This window comes from Channa argus, chromosome 13 (assembly GCF_033026475.1).
Source record: "Channa argus isolate prfri chromosome 13, Channa argus male v1.0, whole genome shotgun sequence".
Taxonomy (NCBI): domain Eukaryota; kingdom Metazoa; phylum Chordata; class Actinopteri; order Anabantiformes; family Channidae; genus Channa; species Channa argus.
This window is the reverse complement of record NC_090209.1, coordinates 4,988,820-5,009,508: the sequence shown is the minus strand read 5'-3', so window position 1 is coordinate 5,009,508 and position 20,689 is coordinate 4,988,820. Positions and strand designations below refer to the sequence as shown.

The 20,689-nt window shown below is 42.7% G+C and overlaps 2 protein-coding genes across 6 annotated transcripts in view; one reads left to right on the top strand and one right to left on the bottom strand.

Moving 5' to 3' along the window:
* Positions 1-15,329, bottom strand: part of magi3a (membrane associated guanylate kinase, WW and PDZ domain containing 3a) — a 113,884-nt gene extending 98,555 nt beyond the window's left edge. For 2 of the 4 annotated variants that reach the window (XM_067525598.1, XM_067525599.1), the window contains exon 1: positions 14,661-15,329. In XM_067525598.1, coding sequence (XP_067381699.1) covers positions 14,661-14,967 — 307 coding nt within the window. In that variant the 5' untranslated portion in view covers positions 14,968-15,329. The remainder of the gene's footprint in view (positions 1-14,660) is intronic. The other 2 variants (XM_067525596.1, XM_067525597.1) reach the window with 1 other exon arrangement.
* A 607-nt stretch (positions 15,330-15,936) lies between these two features.
* On the top strand, positions 15,937-20,686 carry si:ch73-206d17.1 (tyrosine-protein kinase STYK1). 2 transcript variants are annotated; one of them, XM_067525602.1, is made up of 10 exons: positions 15,937-17,526; positions 17,630-17,737; positions 17,921-18,069; positions 18,205-18,400; positions 18,956-19,137; positions 19,244-19,327; positions 19,466-19,683; positions 19,783-19,823; positions 19,919-20,015; positions 20,327-20,686. In XM_067525602.1, exons 2-10 carry the CDS (start codon positions 17,689-17,691, stop codon positions 20,496-20,498), a joined length of 1,188 nt encoding a protein of 395 aa, XP_067381703.1. In that variant the 5' UTR covers positions 15,937-17,526; positions 17,630-17,688; the 3' UTR covers positions 20,499-20,686. The 2 variants fall into 2 exon arrangements, with proteins under 2 accessions (XP_067381703.1, XP_067381702.1); XM_067525601.1 differs by lacking the exon at positions 15,937-17,526 and having other exon boundaries at positions 18,021-18,063; positions 18,200-18,400.
* Positions 20,687-20,689: the final 3 nt, after the last annotated feature.

The following is a 20,689-nucleotide window of genomic DNA, read 5'->3' as shown; positions in this document are numbered from 1 at the left end:
CCAATAAAATGTTCTTTAATAACGTAGCCCCAGGGCCCATTTAATGCAGTGTTTTGATACCCATCTGTAGTCATGGTTCACTCAGTCAGGGCTGCAAAAAATGTGTCTTTCACCATCTGCAGTACTGAGTGAAGAGATTCAGTGTGTCAAGGCCAAGAGAAGAAATTACTGCTGAATATGTGTGATCTCCAAGCCCTCAGGCACAACTGCATGAAAAATGGGAGTACAGGAGTGCATTGGAAAAACCTTTAACCCTTAACACAGTCCAGCACTGCATCCAGAAATGCAGCTTGTAACCCTGTTACACAAGATGGAAGCCAGACATCAATTCTGCGCGGAAATGCCATGAGGCCTAAACTCATGTCAGACGGACTGTAAGAGAGTGAAAACACGTTCTATGACTAGGCAAGTCCATGTTTAACGGAAAAAAATGACACCAGGTTCTCCAAGCCAAAGTCATAAAAGACCTTTAAGACTATTATCAGCAAAAGGTGCAGAAACCAGTATTTGTGATGGAGTGGGTGTGTATCTGTAACCAGAGCAAGTGTGACTTGCATACTGAAATACTGTATGCGTCCATCAAGGGAATGACATTTCCTGGGACGTTAGTGAATATTTCAGACCGACAATATAGACCTCACTCTGCTCGTGCAACAACAGTGTGTCTTTGTAGATGCAGAGCGTGAGATCTGCCTATTAAAAGTGTACGGAGGGTCTTAAAGCGGAGAGTCAGACGACAGCATTGACTGTTTAGCAGCTGAAGTCTTGTATTCGCTAAGAATGGGCAGATTTTACACTGCATAACCGCAACAATAAGTATCCTCGGTTCCTAAAAGAATACGAAGTGTAAAAGGAAAGGATATAAAACACAGCTTCTGTCCCAACTTTTCTCGCGTGTTGCAGGAATAAAACTTTAAATTTGCTTAGATGTAAAAGGACGGAAAACCTTTTTTTGTCAAATGAAGGTTTATGTGAATTAACAAATCAAATTGTATTTAGTGCATAAAATAAACAAAACATTTCTGTATATGTTCATAATTTAGCTCCCACATAAACCACCTGTAGACAAGCAGGAGGAAAACACAGGGATAGAGGAGGGGGGGGGGGGGGGGGGGGGGGGGGCTATAGATGAGGGGCCGCATACGCCCCCTGCCACCCTGCATCACCAAGCAGCCAATGATGAATGAATAGGAGCACATCCCAATAATAGAAGCAGCTTAGGCACTGAGCACGATCATTAGCTGAGTAACAGCACGCTTTGGGGGAATCTTGAGGGGAATCATGAGGGTACATGTGCGCCTCTGAGGATATTTTTAAAAAGGTACGTGTTCAGTTCTATCAAGTTCAGCAGGGATACTTTTGCTGAGCAGCAACCCTACAGTGGATGTGTCCCAAATGTGTTGCTGCTTCTAAGGAAGGAAGATCAGAGGATCTGAGTGATAAAAAAAAAAAACCCACTATCTGTAAACTATAGACTTAGAAACCTTTAATAATACTCTTTTTTTTTTCGGCCTCGTTACGACTTCTGTTCATCTGTTATTCATGCAAACTTAGGATCACGCTGTTATTTGCTGGAGACAAAGCTGGTCATATATTTGCATATCGTAGAGCGCTGCTGTAGCACAGAGATAAAAAAACGGACAATAAATCAGGGTAAACAAACAGATGGCTGAAACAAACAAAGCTCCAAGAGAACAGAAGGCTTGAGATGGAAGAGAAAACACAGGTATCAAGGACTTTCACAGTTTGAAGCTCATGTTGTTTCTCTATGACTCTGCATCTGCATACACAACTTAAGGACTGATGGTTTCTGCTGTTTTAGACCATTGGCTTTAATACGTTGCGTACATTTTACATTTATGCCAGTTTTTTTGCAAAGCATCGGAATCTGAAGGTTTTTAAAAACAATACATTCAATGGCAGTGGATTTCATTCATTCGAGCAACACCATAAAAAAAGAACTTGTGAAGAGTTATTTGAAGCTCCCTGTTTTAATGCGTCATCACTCTGTGGAAGAGAGTCGAGAGCAAAACCTATTTATTATCCTTCTTCTATTATGTTTGAATTTCAAATTATAGTTTACAATATGTGAACATTTTTGATATTGTAGCTGAGACAAATCTCAAGTCTCCTAAGTCCTTAAACACATCAACCCGAAGCTTAAAAAAAAAAAAAATTAAAAATTAAAAGTTCCTTTCCTCAAAACCACATCAATAATACTTCAGTACAATACAGAAATGTTACGCTACAGGAATCAAGCCCTGCAAGGAGGAATGGAAACTGATGATTCACTGGAATGTTGAAAATGACTAATAGTCTTTAAAAAATCTCATTGGATAGTAATGTGCTTAATGGGCTAAAACTGTTTTGTATTTCAGCTCTGATGTGTGTGTGTGTGTGTGTGTGTGTGTGTGTGTGTGCGTGTGTTTTGCTGGAACTCTTTGGGTTGTGGTAACCCATAAGCAGCTACATGACAGTAATGTCAGTATCAGTGATGTAAAATTCCTGTAAGTCAGTGTGTCCTCATGGTCACTAAGGTCCCTCTCATCCACAAACTGCAAATCAATGGACGTGTGACTCACAGCAGAGGTGAGTAAGTCATCAGCTGCATCCCTGGAAAACCGCAACAGCTTTTAAGTCACAAACACACCCTGTTGGATTGTGTGTGTGTGTGTGTGTGTGTGTGTGTGTGTGTGTGTGTCTGTGTGCCTGTGTGCGCGTGTGACACAGCTCCACTGGCTGAGCCTTAATCTTGTTTCGGCTGACTTTCATTAGGAGTCACAGTGCTAACTCTCTGGTGTCCTTTCACAGCATGCACCCAAATTCTTAAAACGTTTATCAAATCTTCATAGCTCTTTGGATTCGTGAACAATGTGGTTTACTCCTGGAAAAAAAATCATTTTTGTCCCTCTTTGACAATTGATTCTCCACTAAAACAAAGACTGCGATGACAGCATATTTTATTTTCTCATTTGCTTTGATATTACATATACTATATCATATTACCATTAGAGTGATATATCTGCATTATACTATAGTTGATAACTATAAAGACCAGTGTAAATAACAATTCCTTTCTTCCTTGACAATGACAACGTCATGCCAACATCTTTGTTTATTTGGAAAAGAAATGTGAGAAAGAGACTAAGACTATATTTTCTGGACTATTTTTTAATCCAGAGAGCTAAAGGAGAGAAAGGCTCAAGGTTCAGAAAATACCTGCAGAATTTTCTTGATTTCAAATGACTAATGATGAATGAAATGGTTGCCATTTACGGTTCCTGAAATTTAAATTTATTACAGCTTATGCTCGACTGCTAAACTGCATCACAAAATCCTATTATGTCATTACAACAATTTTTACAGCTAAAATTGAAAACAATCACTGCCAAGAGACTGGCTGCTAATCGAGGCATTTGGCTCTGTGCTACATCCCCTAATGCTCGGAAACAACTCAGAAACAGAAAGAGAAGAGATTGTTTTTCTGCCACATTTTAATCCTAGAAAGGTTAAAACCTTCACCTCACAGGCACCGTGAGTAATATTTGCAAAGCAAGCACCATGTCCTGCATAAAGCACACATCTCACGTCACTGCATGTTGTGATCGCATCCCTGAAAACAAGACAGTCTGCGCGACAAGAGGATTTATTCTCTTTGAAACTCCCGTATGTCAGGTCTGGAACCGTCTAGCACCGCATATACCGCTGTGAGGGGTCATTGCAGGTCGACAGACGGGAGGGTGGCTGTCAAGAAGAATCTGAACTTTATCCATCATTTGTGCATGTGTGTGCATGTTGTGCTGAACACCTGTGCCTGCATGTGTGTTTGCTTCTTTAACCAAGCTGTGGTGCCTGTCAACTTGAGTGTGAGTTGTGCTACTCTGCCAGCTCCTAACAGAGCCTCCTGACACACAGGCTCTCAGGCAGCTTGGGCACGCAGACAGTGCCAGTGTCATCCCATAAGAGCTCTGCTGAAGCCCCGACCAGCCAAAAGGAAGTCTTATTTCATAAGAGCAGGACGAGGCTGGAGGCTAAAGCAAACTCCCTTTTCTGTAGCCAAGTTTTAGACCTTGTAAGTCAGCAGATTTGAGCCAGTTCTTTTTTGCTTATGCGAAGCAAAGTGTTTTGACCAGTTATTGAATCTGTGAAGATTCATCCCGGCGCGATACATGTATTGGCACCAAGGATTAAAGGCCTATTAATGCCAATTCATTCAAAGCAGTCTTAAAAAAAAGGCTCAACACTAACATACATACAAGTGACACAGGGTGGTACAGCAACAGAACAGTAACACCGGTTTGACAACATTCCTCCAGACTGAGTACAATGATCGGAGAGTGGTTTATCTCGGGAGTCTTAGCGTGAAGCCTTGACTGGAATCATAATGAGTTAAAAGACCTTAAGGCTTCACCACCTTGAAATCACTTTTTACTTCCAGGATATGTAGCAGACGTGTAATGAATGAGTGGCATACAAATGATGGGCCTTGAATGATCCTTCATGTAGTTTTGATACACCAAGGTAAGAGGTGCACAAGAAAAACAGGCATTTAAGCACACACACACACACACACACACACACACACACACACTCTGTAATCTGTATGTATATAAGGAAGAGGAAATGAAGACCAAAAAATAGCATACTAATTGTTATCGTGAGCATTCTGGGAATGGAAATACACTGTAGCATTGTGTTTTTCATAAACAACCAAAAACACAAGCTAAAGCCCTGACATTTAAAATCAAAAATGCCCAGATGAAAAAAAAACAAACAAACAAACATCTGTCATCTTGAAGAAGGCGTTTTCATCCTGACCTCCAAAGCAGGAAGATGCCACATTTTAAAACAATGAACTATCTGTCAGAAGCAGCACCTGTTGGTAACAATACACTGGTGGAGCTTCACACAGTTCAAACAGTGCTCGGCAAATGCATTCCTGACACGATTGCCATTCCCCCCCCAAAAAAACATTCAAAGCCACCAAGAACATGTAGAGCATTAACAATGAAGGCTTCAAACTCTGCCATCAGTTCCGGTTTCGACTCAAATGTGTAATGAAACTGTTATAACAACATCATCTGTACTGACAAAACATAATTAGCTGCAGTTTCTCAGTAATAGGACGGCATGATTGAACTAATTGTTCTTTAGTGAAGAAGCTGCTGTTGAAATAAACATTAAAACGACAGGCAACAGACAATGAAGCCAAAACTAACAATTGTCTTTAGTCAGCATATGTCATACGCCTACGAACACTGTGCACGGTTAAAGGTGATGATGAGGACAGGAAATGCAAATATATAGTGCTTGTTTAAAGTTTTAACCGCGGGGTGAGTGTTAGGGTCAAAGGGTGATGGGCCAAACGTATACAAGACGTGCTGCCTTAAATATAAGACACAACCAGGTCATCAGCCCTAAAGCAGCTGAGGATGCTGCACTCTACAAACCAGGACAGAGAGGAAACACCTTTAAATAAAGAGAACCACACAAAAGCTTTCTTAACGGCCAAGAGCTGAATGTATTTGTAGTGACGCATCATCATCATCATCATCATCTGACAGCTATTCAAATAATCTGCCTCGCTTTTGTGTGGCAAGCTTGAATGACTGGTAATAGTAGATACTCCGGCGATTGCATCACTGCGACGGCAGGATTGCAGAGGGACGTGTCCTTCTGCTTACTTTCAACAGTGAGTAATAAGCATGTGATCTCTTGAGTCAATTTGCTCGAAGATCTCCGAGAGCTGGCGACCAGCCGGCTGCTGCTAAAAGCCTCGGGGCAAATTTGTCACTCTGTGTGTGTGTGTACGCTGTGGCCTAAAATAAACAAATAAATAAATAAACCACAAGCCATTCACCTGATGTCCAAAGACACACTCATTCACAAGTGTAGACAGTGAAAGTCTTCTCCTCAGACAACTCCTGTAATTTGTGTGCTACAATTGGCTTATTAGCACAAAATAAGAGAGCATTCATGACGAGCACACTGAGAGGGCGAGCTGTCAAAACAGATAGAATCGCTGGTCACCCACTGCGGAGGCAAAACATCATGAATAAGAGCTGGGAGTCAAACACACTGTAAGCAAACCGCCCTCCCCGTGTCCTCGACTTTTCGTAAAGATCAAGCTCCCCGGGCGCGTGCAACAGCTCCGGATGAGTCGGCTGACTTAACGGGGATGAGATTGGACCCGATCAATAACCTGTTAGTGAAGCTGAGGAGGAAAGCAAGCCAAATTGGCCAGGCTGAGATCCTGACACCCATGCATTCTAATGAGGACGCATGGTAGTAGGGAAGAGGAGCAGTGTGTTAATAATGCAGTGACAAAAATGGGAAGGGTGCAACTGCAAACGTCACAAATGGGTGACTGTCTGTTTTTTTGTTTTGTTTTGTTTTGTTTTTAAATTGTATTTAAGTTTTTACTTTTTTAAAATATAATCCACTAAATCTGCTGCCCCTGAGATAGACAGGAAATGCAATCTCGGTAAAATCAGTTTCAGTCTTTGTGTGCAGGTGGTTATTGTGTAGCCAGGTCTTGATGCGGCCTGGCGAGTCAGGTCCTTCTGTGAGTTTGCATGTTCTCTTTGTGCTTGTGTTGGTTTTCATTGGGTCCTCTGGTTTCCTCCCACCGTCCAAAGACATGCATTAGGTTAACTGGTGACTCTAATAACAGTGATAAAAAATGAAACTCTAAATCATTACAGGAGGAATAAAGTTGAACATCCTCTGCATAGAAATTATAACAGCGACTAATCTGGCTAAGAGAAAATAGGTACAACAAGAATAAAACTGGACTAGAGAACAGACCCAAAAAGCCATAGTTAAGACTGAAGCCGATTTATCAAGTTTCTATGGTGAATCTATCGTATGGTCCCCCCCCAACCTTATGCCTCTCCTTCCAAATGGTTAAAGATGTGCAGGTAAATACTTCTGCAGAAGAGAAAAAAAAAAGCAATGCATCTTCTAAATGACTCAATTTCCATCTATGCTATAGATGCTAAAGAGGATACAATCCACATTGTGTGTCCACGTCCAAACGTCGAATCAAACTAAGGTTATAAGATCACTTCGGACAGGAATATAATTTCTAGCTTAACTATATTAGAATTTAAATATATAGTAACAAGATGTTACTATTGCTGTTATTCAAGAGGAGGCGTAAAGTAAAAATTCACTGGTCAGCCATGAAAAACTCTGACCCCCTTCATCCCGCTTCAGCAAAGATTAGGCAGAAACCTTTGCAGTGCTGCAGGTCTGAGAGCAGAACGGACCACAGCAGCAGCTGAGTAGGTGGTTATGGTGCGAATGTTTTAGGAGGGCGGTGGGCTTCACATCCATATGCAATGTAGTCATGGGCACAGGCAGAACGGGTCCATATCGATTCTTTGAGGTGGAGTAGCACGACCAAACAGCTGAGTGGGCTGCACTGCCAATGAGTACTGACAAAAGCCCATCCGCACAGGCAGAGGGCCAAGTGTGAAGTACCACAAGTCAACCAGGAGATTGGACCCTTAGATTGAGTCTTCTCAACTGATTTATGACCCAGAGTGTAAAGAAAGATCCCGACTGAAGGAACAGAAGAAGTCCACACAACACAGACAAGCAATCCGTCTTAGTCTTATCATTACACTCCAAAATAAACCTCCTGTGATGTAGCGGGAGAAAGAATCCAAGAAAATCAAAGCAGCAGTGCCTCACACACACAAACACACACTCCTTCAGTGTCACAGAGAGGAGATACAGTCAGAAATATGATTACAAAGATATTTCGGCAGAATTCAGAAGCACGGAGAAGGAAGCGCACTCTCTTTGTCAGTGTCAAGACACAACCAGAAGTGGAAGCCAATTCAGATGTGCTTTAATTTTTCATTGTGCGTGGTTGCAAGCACACATATGCAGTCAGCTCACACAGACTGGTTACCTGCAGGTATGATTGGAAACACTGATGGTGGAGAACATCTAAAATAGTAAGTCTTGCTTTAATGAACAGTTGGCAAAATCATTTCAGACAGTCACAACAGAGAATCGATACTATTATAGTGATTAATGGTAACATCATCTTTTTCATTATTATTGCTCTTTTCCATCTTCTCTGTCATGTCACTGCTGCTATTCTTGCTCCGTCTCACTCTCTTCCATCTCCTTCTGGAAGCACGCCCCCCTTTTTGACCCCATTTCTTTTCTCTAAACATGTTTTACTTTTCTCTGCTTAAAAGCCAATGGACCCAAATCACATCATTCAAAAGAATCTCTCCCATGTGCCAACTGCTTCTGCTGGCAAAAACTTGGCGACGTTTCATACACATCCAGCCAAAAGCAAAGTCCCTAAATAGGCTTTCCATAGAGGTCTGTCAGTGTGCATCTGGAGGAAACTTGGTTCAATCAACTATCAGATTATCTACACCCTCTATCCCCATATCTGCACCTGCGTATTGATTCATGGAAGTCCATCTTTGTCGCTCTAGCTCTCCATTTTTGAGCCACGACACCTCTCTGCAGCTCATCAGCCTGAGGCCAATCACTCCATAGACATGTCAGGGTCAGGTGGTAGTGGATTTCTGCTACATTGTGCGCTGTTTTCATAACCACTTGTTGTGCGAATTGAGGCTCACTTTCAGTCCAGGTACAACTTTCTGTTTGCGTCAGGAAGGAGGCACAAACACTTATGATGAAGTCAGTGGCAGCAAAGCAATGAAAATGTTTAAAAAAGCGTCCTTCAAAATAAAAAATTTTATTTTGAAATTTTAAAGTGTAAAAAATAGGATGATGCATAAACAAAAACTTCTTTTTATGCTGTCTCTATTTTCTCCTCACTTATCTTCCATTAAGCAGAGGCAACATCACAAACGGGTTTACTTTTAACTCTGGTGATTAGCATATTTCTGCAGCAAGAAGCATAACTTTTCCATACCGGGCAACATGAGATGGGGGGAGAGGGGGCATGTTTTACACTAAAAATGGATGGACAACAACAAAAAAAAAAAAAACGGATGAGTTGTAGAAATTTAGGTTATTGCTATTCACGATATACAGTAGGAGATGCTGAGCTCGGGTCTGTTATCTATATGCAGTGTTTAGATGCTGGCCTCATCTTATCTCAGAAAATATAAACAGCTGCAGGGACGGCTCGCTGTTGGAGAGAGACCAATTAGGAGTCAAGCTGAGGAAAAGAGGGCATGAGTCTCTGAGGAAGAGACTGTGTGTGTGTGCGTGTGTGTGTGTCCCCTTTCTAAACTACACCTCCATTTCCACCAGCAGCAACCTGGCGACACTGCTGTCGATGTGACATCGCTAGACGACCACTTAGAGAGTAGAAAGCCTTGGTGAATCAGCACATACTCATCTCCACTACCTTTAAACATGCCTGCCAAGTCATGGTGCCTGCCAGCGAGAGACATGGCTCATTGTAAAATGCTATCTTTGTTGTTGGCCTGTTCATTACCGCAATGCGGCTGTACGGACAGAATTAGAATGTTAGAATGAAGGAGGATGTCCTAGTCGCTAAACATCTGGGGGGAAAGGTTTGGAGAGCGCTCACATTTGCTGACGGTTCCAAGGCTAAAAAAAAAATTAAGATGGAATTGTGCAATGAGAAAGCGTATTGGGCTCCTCGGTGGTCTGACTATGTTTGTCACGCACTGCAGAAATAAAACAAAAAAAACATGTAAGACAGGGGGAGGCAGAAGTGTAAACTGCTGTCAAACAGAGGTGGTGATTTAAGAGTGTGTGAGGTGGTGTCATGTGTACAGAAGCAGAGTGCCACTCCAGGGAAAGGTGGACGGAGAGAAGATTGGCCTGAAGTGTGCTTTGGTATTCACAGCAGCAGGGTGTTTCGGTAAACTAGCCACTTGCGTAGCCACCGCCCCTCGCTGCTGACGGGGTGGATCGCAGAGAAGTGTGATAGGTTTGGGGGAATGAGCCGAGAGAGCAGTCAGCAAAAGGGGATGATGAGTGAATGGATGTAACATCAGTTTGCACAGCTGCAATTCGCATATGCTTAAACACACACACACACACACACACACACACACACACACACACACACACACACACACACACACACACACACACAAAGAATAACAGAATGCAGCAGAGGAGACGGATGCCAGTACAGATTCATACACCAGTAGAATACTCAGAGGTGCAAAATGTGAAAGGAAGCACAGGTTTATTATACTTATTATAATGCAACCCATGACTTTTAACTACAAAAAGGTCAAGTGGCTTTTCATTTTGGAAGAAATAACATTTAATTTTTAAATAACTGGAACGGAGCTTAGGCTTTTTTGTGAACTTGTCTGGCAACAGGAAAAATTTCACCTTCCTTGTGGGGAACATCTTGAGACACAGATTTAACAAAGGCAGCGACTGAAACTGAAGTTACATTTACTATGGGGAGAAGGAGCTGCAGAATCACAGAAGCTCCTGACAGCTCCCCGTCGGCACCATGGGGGGAAGAACATTAACACAGACTGTGCACGTCCTGCTGTGCTTGTGCTGCACTGCGGGGTGGAAAAACCTATGTTAGGTGATCAACCTCAATATGTTGCCACCAGCAACACACAAGGAAAAGGAACACAGACTTTAACAAATTACTACTAATTGTTAAAGTGGAAACGCTTCTGCTCAGCAGCAGTTTAATTAATATCTTTTCATTCATTCAGCTGACGTGAACTTCAGCGCACATGTATTAGCAATGGATTTAGGAAACCGGATCATTTTCAACAAATATTTACTTTTCATCCGAGATTCAGTCAAGACTTGACAACAGCTCTACAAAGTAATGTTAACACAGCAAATGACCGATTACATACAGTAAGTGTACACTTTATATATAATGTACACTTTTATCTGTTTTCACTTTGAAATAAAAAACAATGCTGGTAATTTAGTTCTTAAGTCGACTGCAATTCCATGTCGTAAATAAACTTAAAATTAAGGTAAAAACTTTTCATTTGCCCTGTAATATACACAGAAAACGATCCACAGAAAATTAATTATTAGATTTTACTGTTGGTGAATAATAATTTTAGTGATTTTTAAGCATACTCTCAAACACACCAGCTTTTCAAACATGATAATTGAAGGTCATTTATTCATTGAGCAGATGCTTGGACATAGAACCCATGTGGTGACATGAAGTTGAGCTGGAATTCCATTATAGCAGGTTTGTCTGCAATATATTTAGCACCGCAGAAATTACATCAGGAACACTGAGAGCAACTCCTGAGAAGCACTGAAAATTACACAGTGGACTTGTACAGGAAGAAGTGAGGGTGAAAAAAAAAAGGCCTTAGTTTATTTGTGTTGAAAAAAGCCCAACAGGTGGAATAAAGAACTCACTGTAATGATTTCGCTCTCAATAATTTAAACTTCCTGTCTTCAGGAGCTTTCTAGTAAACTCTGGCTCTGCACGCTCGAAAAACAACATGACTAATGGCCGCCGGTGAATTCCGCATCAATTAGTGTGAATATCAGAATAAAAGCCCCAAGTGAGATCCCCCAAGTACTTTGGTTATAACTTAAGAACGCTCTCCTTGGATACCGAGAGGAGGGCATTTGTCTAAAATTACACATTTCTCACTGATACAGATACTAATTAAAGTGGTCCTGGTATAAAGTAAAAATAAAAATGTGCCTGGAACATGATGTTTTACCGTCATTAAGCATTTGTAGCACTGAATCCCTAAGTGGATTATGTCATAATGCCACTTTAGGTGCCAGTGGAGCATTTAAGGCCTGTTACCATAATAATTTACTCGTTCTGGTAATTAGATAATTCTCCCAGTCTAAAAAAAAGAACACTTAACATCAAAATAAACAAGTTGACCTTTGATGAGTTGTTTTTTTTCCCCCCCACTTGGACCTTTGCCTTAAAAAAATGCATTTATTTACTGTCGCCAGATATCAACTCTGGAAAGGGACTGTAAAACCTGAACCTCGGTCATCTCAGACAATATTATCATCATCTATTGAATCAAGTTTTCTCTGGGACCCGAGAGCCAAATGGTCGATCAGTAAAGCTCCACGAGGCAAAAGACAAGCACATCTAAGTCTGTTTGCAGCATTAATCAATGTGCAGCCTACTCACAGGTCTCTAGGCTGAAATAGGTATCTGCCATTACTACGCCACTATTCCCAATCGTTCCCCCCCCCCCCCCCCCCGAAAAGATTCCGAGGAATAGGCCGCGCACATTTTGGTAGAGGAAATATAAAAGTACACTGGTGATCACACAAGATCAGAAGCAATAAGCACCGAGCAAAACGTCAGACCAGTGTAAATTATAAAATAGGTAAGAAAAGGAGAGGATACACCAGAGACGAGTAGGGATGGCAAAATGTGATGATAAGGCATAATGGGCTGAGGGGAGAAGGCGAAGTAAGGACAAACTATGCAGCATTACACACAAGAAACACAATGCTGTGACGAGTCGATAAAAACAGGGATTTTTGGGGAAACGGATAGCTCTCACCTAGAAGTAACCTTACAAATTCTTAGCATTAACGCTCGCTCCCAAACTTTCTACCTCCCGAGAGTACGAGTTTACATCCACACTGGTCGGCTAACATCTGATCCGTCCATCAGCTCACCTCATCTTGCTACGGAGCAGCCATCAATAATGGATGATGCATGAATTAATCATGAGGAAGGGGACAGAGATATAAACACGCAGCGAGGCCTCAAAGTGGCAACAGGGAAGTCTATGGTAAGCAGCCTGCGGATGTCAAAGAAAGCGTACGATAGCCCAGCATTACTCAACATCAGGTGACCCGAGGTCAAGAGAAAATGGCAGAAAGTTTGTAACACTGTGAGTGACCGCATACATACATACATACATACGTTACTGAGAATCTGGAAGGGAAATGTGGAATAAACTGAAAACATCGCCTATGTTCCACTGATTATTGGCCCCACACTGCATCCTTGTCATTAGTTTCCCGTCAAATCACTGAGCCCTCCGTTGTAGAAAGTTCTTTTTGTCCCTTTCAAACCCTGCACTTTGGCTGAGCTACAGCACCTGGAATCCTTCAATGACTTACGAAGCAATTGTCACATGACCTATAGAATATGAAAGTGTTCAGACGTTCTATGTTCAGCCACGTAGAGATTGCTTCCTAAATCTCTTGTAGTGAAAGTGATGGTGATGAGCATTCACAGACCTTCTGTGCAAAAAAATAAAAAATAAAAAAAGAGCTGATACTTACAATAGTTGATGTGTATTTTGTATAAAATCCCCTGTTTGGGTTTTGCTGGGCAGTGTTTCCGAGATGCAGAAAAGTAACTTAAAAGACTGCACTTTTGGATGATATCCATTTATTGATTTGTTGATGCCCGATTTTGTTTTCAAAGGTTTTAATACATGTTTGCACAAATAGAGGAACGTAAATTGTTTTACGCCCATCGCTCACACAGGAAAAGCTTTGGATCGGTCTCTGAAAGACCCAGAGTAACAGTGTGACTGCTTACAACAAAAACCTCTTCATATTGGCACTTAACTGTTGTTTAAAGACAGATTTGAAACACTGTGGACCCATAGTTTAATAATGTGGGATTTGAATTTCCTAAACAATGTCGAAAAGACCCGTTTCCTTACACAGAGAAGACGGCCATAAAGCTGAAATGGACACCAGTCACGGTGTCAAGCTGTGTAGCACGGCTACGGTACAGCTCAGCATACTGTGGATATCAAGGATATGGACTTAATTGACTCAATTAGACTTGGACCCACCTACAAGCAGGGTGACACTGTCACCAAAGTTGGCGAGGCCACCGTTAACAAATCCCTGCTAAGTGTTTGCAAAGTGCCACATTCAGCACTGTCTGAATCAAATCCATCCGTCCACACCAGTACACACCAACAAACACACCTTCTGTCCACCATTACTGATAGAGTTTGACTGGACATTTTAACTAGTTCATTGGTCCTGTGTGTGAGCCATGAAGTATCAACTAACAGCAAGTATGTTCGGTAATAACAGACATCTATCCAAATCAATAAGCTTTTAGCTGAGCTCAGAGACAGTGAATTACTGTAAGGCAGTGTGTGTGTGTGTGTGTGTGTGTCTGTGCATTTCTGCATGCATGTCTAAGTGAGATGACTGTATCTCACACAACCCTGAACAGAACAGGGCAACACATGTGTATAAAGATGGTTCCGGACGGAGTTCAGACAAAGGGCTGCAAGCTCAATGACCGCTCATGGCTTATGTTGTGGTACATGCAGATGTGGGTGCTGTGAGCAAGCATCTCCATAAAGCAATGAAGCTGTTCCCACACTTGTGTTGTTTGGCAGTGACTGTACCACAACACACTCAGTAGTAGAAAAGTACATGTCTCCACACAAATGAACAGAAGGCTTAGAGATATGACTAATGTCGATCTGCCCAAGGCAGCTGAAACACGAAACCGGCCCTTTACACACACACACACACACACACACACACGATCATCTATGCCCTTAAGGCAAACCTACAGGCTCAGCTGGGAGACTGTACCCTCTGGTCCCTCTTATTTATTTACGTCACACCTGTCCTATGAGCTTCTCCGTCATCACGCTCGGCATTTCACACATGTGGCCGGCTTGGATGTGTATGTGTAGTGCGGATACATGGAGGGGCGCGTCATCGTTATTCACAATGAGGAGGGGGGGCACACACACCTGGTTTGACAGTCTTCAGGCGGACGGGCTGCCCGAAGTAGCGGATGACAGCCAGCGTGTCTCGGTTAGTGAGTCCGCTCACCGACGTGCCGTTGACCTCCAGCAGCACGTCCCCGCTGCTGGGTAACCTCCCGACGTTACAGACCATCGCTTCGGAGACTATGTGTCCGAGGTGGGGGAACTGTCCCAGCTCAGCGCCGCCTCTCACCTCAACCACGCTGATGAAGTCCTCGGAACCTCCCCACGACACGGTGCACTCCTGCACTTTAGTGGACCAGTGCTTCTTCTTTTTCAGTGTCTTGGACATAGTTGGTAGCTTTTGTAAACCTGAAAGCAAGTCCAAGATCGATCGTGTCCTTCAGCGCAAGACCCGTTTCTGATCCTAAGACCCAATGACGCACGGAAAAATCATTGCAGATTTTAAAAGTTGGGGCTCCTTATTTTGTTGTATTCCATTATAGAAAAAACAGAAACTATTTCTCAAACAAAACTCCCTTTGGTGACGTCCAGTTCTTCCATAAAATTAGTCGAGCATCACCTGTCTGTGGCTGAGATGCGAGACCAGCTGCGTCAGTGTCGCATTGAAGTGGAAAGTGCTGGTTCTGATGCTGGTGCGTGTCGATCTCACACCCCACAATTCACAGCAGCAGTGAGCACTTAAAACAACATCAGTCCCCCACCCCCGACCCAACCAACCAACCAACCACCCACCCACCCCGACGCCTTTGAACCACGAGATTTACGGCGCAGGATGAATCCTGTGAGCCCTACAAACTGTGCGCACCGGAGCCTCACAGTTGTAAAAAGGTTCCGGGAAAAATTGTTTCACTTAAGACTTGAGAAAACGCCAGGGATTTTGCTAACACTGCCGAGCAAAAACGCGGTCGACAAATAGTGAAAAAAGTTGACAAACCGATTCCAAAACCTTCATCAGCTGTTGAGTAACACCCCAAACAGGGACAGTCCTTCATCCACGCCTGGTGAAGATGTAACTTTACCCTGCGCACCTGTGCTTCTTCGCTGCCCTCCTCCGTGATGACATCAACAAGGCAGCTCCTGGAAACGGGAAAATACACCTGGTCCTCCTCTGAACCGGCAGCTTATCTGATCCTTTAAAAACCTTGTAGTCCTTGTACGTAGCTGCTCGCTCCGCTCTTTCACCGGCTTCTCCGTACGATCCGTGGATGTTGTTAGTAAAGAAACCGCACAGCGATACGCAACAGACGCGATCCGATTAGGCTTCGCTCCATAACTTTTTTTTTTTTTTTTTTTTTATCCTTTTCCGTATGGCTCTCTTGATAACAGCGGTTACTGTCCACTCAGATGTCGAGGGACGGTCCTAAAGACTCTCCAGTGGACCAATGGTGACCGACAAGAGGCGGGTCTTCTTTGGTTCGAAGCGCTGGATTTGGTTTCCATGGTGTGTGAAACAAGGCGGAGTTCCCGCACCGGGACGCAGACTTCAAATGTGGCAAATGTTGTTGTTTTTTTGGTTAGTTCTCCTAATGCCACAATCTGCACTGCTTTATGCGATCCACGAGCTATATTAGGAGGGTTTAGAACTACGAAATGCATTTGGAGCAGAGCAGCCGTCCCTGCGCTGGAGACACCGATTTGTGGCCCAATCCTGCCCTCTTGTGGTTTCCGCCGCCAATGCCCAGCAACTTACATGTGTCTCTGGAGGCGACTGTACTGCTGTTAAAGTGTACTTCACATGACACATAACGATGCGCCAACTTTAAATAAAATAACTACAGACCTCAGCATCTGTTCCCCTTGGATTTTAATAGTTTCATTTTCCCACAATCTTTTATTTTAAACAGTACCAAGGGTCCAGTGTGAACAGTTTGAGTTGCTTTTACCATTCCTCTTCCTAATACTGGGCTTGAATAAAACATTTACTTAGGTCCTGGTTATGAAATTGATGGTGCAATTCTCAAAATTTACCTCAACGTGTATCTACAGCTACTATGAGGCTTCGGGGCACAGGTGTAAAAGAGAGGGTCCTTCCTGCTTCTCCCTGTGCTTGCATCGGTTTTCTCTGGGTTTCCTCCAGCAGTCAAAAAACGTGCACGTTAGGTTCATTGGTGAGTCTAATCTGCCCATAGGTGTGAATGTGTGTGTAAATGCTCGTTTGTCTGTGTCTGTGTAACCAATGACAGCTGGGATATGCTCCATCGCCCCAATGGCCCCTAGCCGAGAGGAAAAGTAGTTTATTTAATGAATGGGTGAATCTTCCATATTTAGGGGCTGTTTTGTTCAAAATGTCCTCCTTACCTTGCAATGACATCGAAGTAGCAAAAAGAGGGACTTTTGTTCTTAAACTGCTGCAACATTGTCCATTTTTGAACATTGAAGCCTTATATTATATTCACATAAATGTTTTTTTTAAACTGTGGGTTTTGGCCTTGATCACTTACTTTACACATAAGTACACTTCAACATCTTTTGTATCAGTCTTTTAAAAGTGTGTATTCATGTAGTTACAACAAGCAAAACCTACTTCAGTGTTCATGTGGGCACCTGCCTGTTGTTTTAAGGCAGAACAAAAAAAAATTGTGAACCTCTTCTTGAACATTTTTTTTTGTACGCACATTAGTCATAATTTAATCCGTCAGCCGTTCACGTTACAGTAGGTTTGAGCAAACACCCGCCACCGATATCACTCTGCTCATTTGTTAATGATTACCGTTGTATTCGCTTTCCAGATCCCCACTGCGGTCAGTGCCCTCACAGCCAGCCAGACAAAGCTGGGTCCGTTTTCTGTAAGCAGCTGATAACACGCTTTGTTAATGTAATGTTTTGAAACTTTTATATATTAAAGCTCGGAATGTGTTCATTCAAATATTTGGGCCTCAGGTGTCAGGTAAGACTTTGACTTTAAATACATTTGCAGCCATGATACTCTTTGGGAGTGTAAGTTTGAGTGTAAGTTTTGCAGTTACAATAATTAGTTTTACCGTCCACAGGGCTGAACTTCGCTGTTACAGACTTGTTTCTTGTATGTGAGAAATGCCAGCTGCTCCCCATGGATGTGGACACAAAATGTAGCAATGACACCTCACTCCCCCTTTGCTGTAAGAAAGGAACCTTTATTCCTCTGTCCCTCTGTAAATAATGGAATTAGATTTTTGCGACATTTAGATTCCTCTCTTATGACGTCCTCTCGTTCCCTTCTCTTACTCTTGGTGAAGGTAGGAATTTATGAAGAACTGTTCTGAGGTTTGCTCAAGCTTCTCCTTCTTCTTGTACTTGTTTAGATGAGGAGTCGTCAGGTCTACTTGCTGTGATTATCATCCCTTCTCTGTTGGGCCTCAGCACACTTTTAGTAGTAGTTCTGATTTTCTGCAATCTCCACAGGAACAAACTAAGAGGACAGGAAACCTCGTCTCATTTGCAAACGGTAACTGTAATACTTGTATTTCAACTTTATAAGTCCACTAAAAAATAGCCCTGAAAGTTCTTTCAAACCAAGAGAACAATTCCAGGTGCTTTTTAATCTAATAATCTAATAGTAGCTGCTGTTGTGTTTTTGCTAGGTCAGCACGGCGTGTCCCAGACAGGGACTTCTGTAAGCACTCCAAAGGTCCAGCAGGTTTTGTGTCCCTGGGAAATCCCTGAAGAGTTTGTTCTCGAGGGAGTAGAGTTTTGGCAAACAGGCCGCTATGGCCCTATTTGCAAAGGTCTGCTGAAGAAGAGGGATGGAGCCACAACAGCTGTAGTGATTAAGTCACTCCAAGGTACAGACAGAGTGAGAGAATCTGAGACAAAGCTAAGCCAACGTGATCAGAGTCTTTATCAGGACCAGGAGCCTAAGAAGTCAGGGGGGAACCCACAAAGTGACGACAAAGAAATGCACAACAACCACAAAAGATGCAAAACAATGAAAAAAATGATTCATTGAACATTGACCTTAAACTATTAGAAAGAGGTGAACCGATTCAAGATGAACACGTAAAAAAACCTAACACAAAATGACCAAATACAGACACAACTTGTCCAAAAACATCAACAAAATGTCGAAGAATAGAGACAAAATGACAGACACAGATGACTAACAAAACATGAAATCATTAAAAGACACAAAACATCTCAAAACGATATCACCTCAAAATGGACACTAGAAAACAGTTGGTCCCCCCCCTGCCTTATCTATGCCCAGGGGTCCACTGTCTAATAATCTATCCATGGTAATAGAGACAACTAGGCATTAACACATGTTGTAATTATAGCCATAAAAAGACCATTAAAGGTTGGTAACTTCCTTCCCCTGTTGTTCATGTAACTCCACACAGATGGCCCCAAATACCCTGAAGCTAAAGAGTTTGTGGAGCGGATCCTGTTCCAAGCCAGAGTGTGTAAACATGAGAACGTGGTGCGGATGTTGTTCTGTCAGACCCAGCATCTCCCCATGTACCTGGTCTTAGAGGCCTACAGCCCAGGAAACCTCCTCCACTTTCTCTGGACTCTCAGAAATGTAACAGCGGTGCACAGCTTTGGTCCGAACCTGAAACTGAATTTGATCTTTTCAACATACGGTTTCTAAATATAGTGAAATAACGAGGAATTTGTGTTGTGTCTAGACAAATTCAAACACTGGGAATCCATTGCAACACTTCTCTGAGAAGTCAGTGTTTCTGGTGGCAAAGCAGGTTGCAGCTGGACTGGTGAGTCCCCATTTGTAGAGCGGTGATGGTCAGCAAACCAGACAAAAATAAGCACTGTTGTGGATGTCGCTCTGCACGTTTGAGCTTTGAATACACATTTCATTCTGCATGTGAAGCTGTAACTGTCTGCTCCTTCAGGATTACCTGATGTCAGAGCACAGGCTGGTGCACGGCGATGTCGCTGCCAGGAACATTTTAATCGGCCCAGGCCTCTCAGTCCGAGTTTCTGGACTGGGTGTGGCATTCCAAGGACGTGAAATGGATTCGGCATTTAGGCAGAGGGCAGCAGAGGTGCCCCTCAAATGGCAGGCTCCAGAGAGGATCATGATGCAGCTCAGTATTGACAGGAGCGACGTGTAAGAGCGGAGTTATAGCACAGAAAATGTCATTAAAATGTCCCGTTTTTGCAGTGGTGTTGATACTAAGATCATTTTTAAACATTTCCCTTTCCCCAGGTGGTCTTTTGGAATCTTGCTGTATGAGCTGGTGACCTTGGGTAAAACATAAACCATCCGTATCTGTGATTTCTCAGCTTTCTCTCTAATATTCGAGATTAGAGATCACCATCTTCGTCTATTTATTTCATCGCAGGTTGTCCTCCTTACCCTGAGCTGGAGCCTCTGTCTGTGCTTCCAAAGATACAGGCATCGTATCGAATGAGGAGGCCACATAATTGTGGGGGATCCCTGTAAGTAAATGAGTTAACTTACCTTAGAATAGATATGGGAAATAAGGAGAACCAGCTAATCTGGCTCTTTCCAGAAGGAAAAGAAATCTGCCATCCAGCACCTCCTTGCTAATAGCATATTATATCCTGTATGTTTAAACTATACAAAAACTGGATTATAACTCCATCCCATGTAGGTGGATTTAGTTAGTTAGTGAAACTTTGACCAAAGCCTGAGCTAATGAAACACGCCATCTTCAAGCCTTTAAAGAACTGCATTTCCCAGAATGTCAATCACTTGATTGACATTTCACTTCCCTTCATTGTTTCAGGTACGACCTGATGAAGTACTGTTGGATGTGGAGTTTTAAAGACAGATCTTCATTCTCAGCCATCATTAAACTACTGGACTCCTCTCTGCACCTAGCAGACACTAAACCTATTTGGGTTCCTGAGGTCTTAGACATATGTGAGTATAACAGATTAGCTGGACTACTCTCATAGACTCTAGTTCCCCTGAACGTAACATCACAACACTGACAGGTCAGCATGTAAATAAGGGGTCATTTCTGATTGCAATGTAACATCCACTGAGTGCTGATGGCTGTTTACCACTGAATTGTTATATTGGTGTAATAACAATTTTATAGTCAAATGTTGACGTGTTGATGGACTAAGGACACCAAAAGCCATAA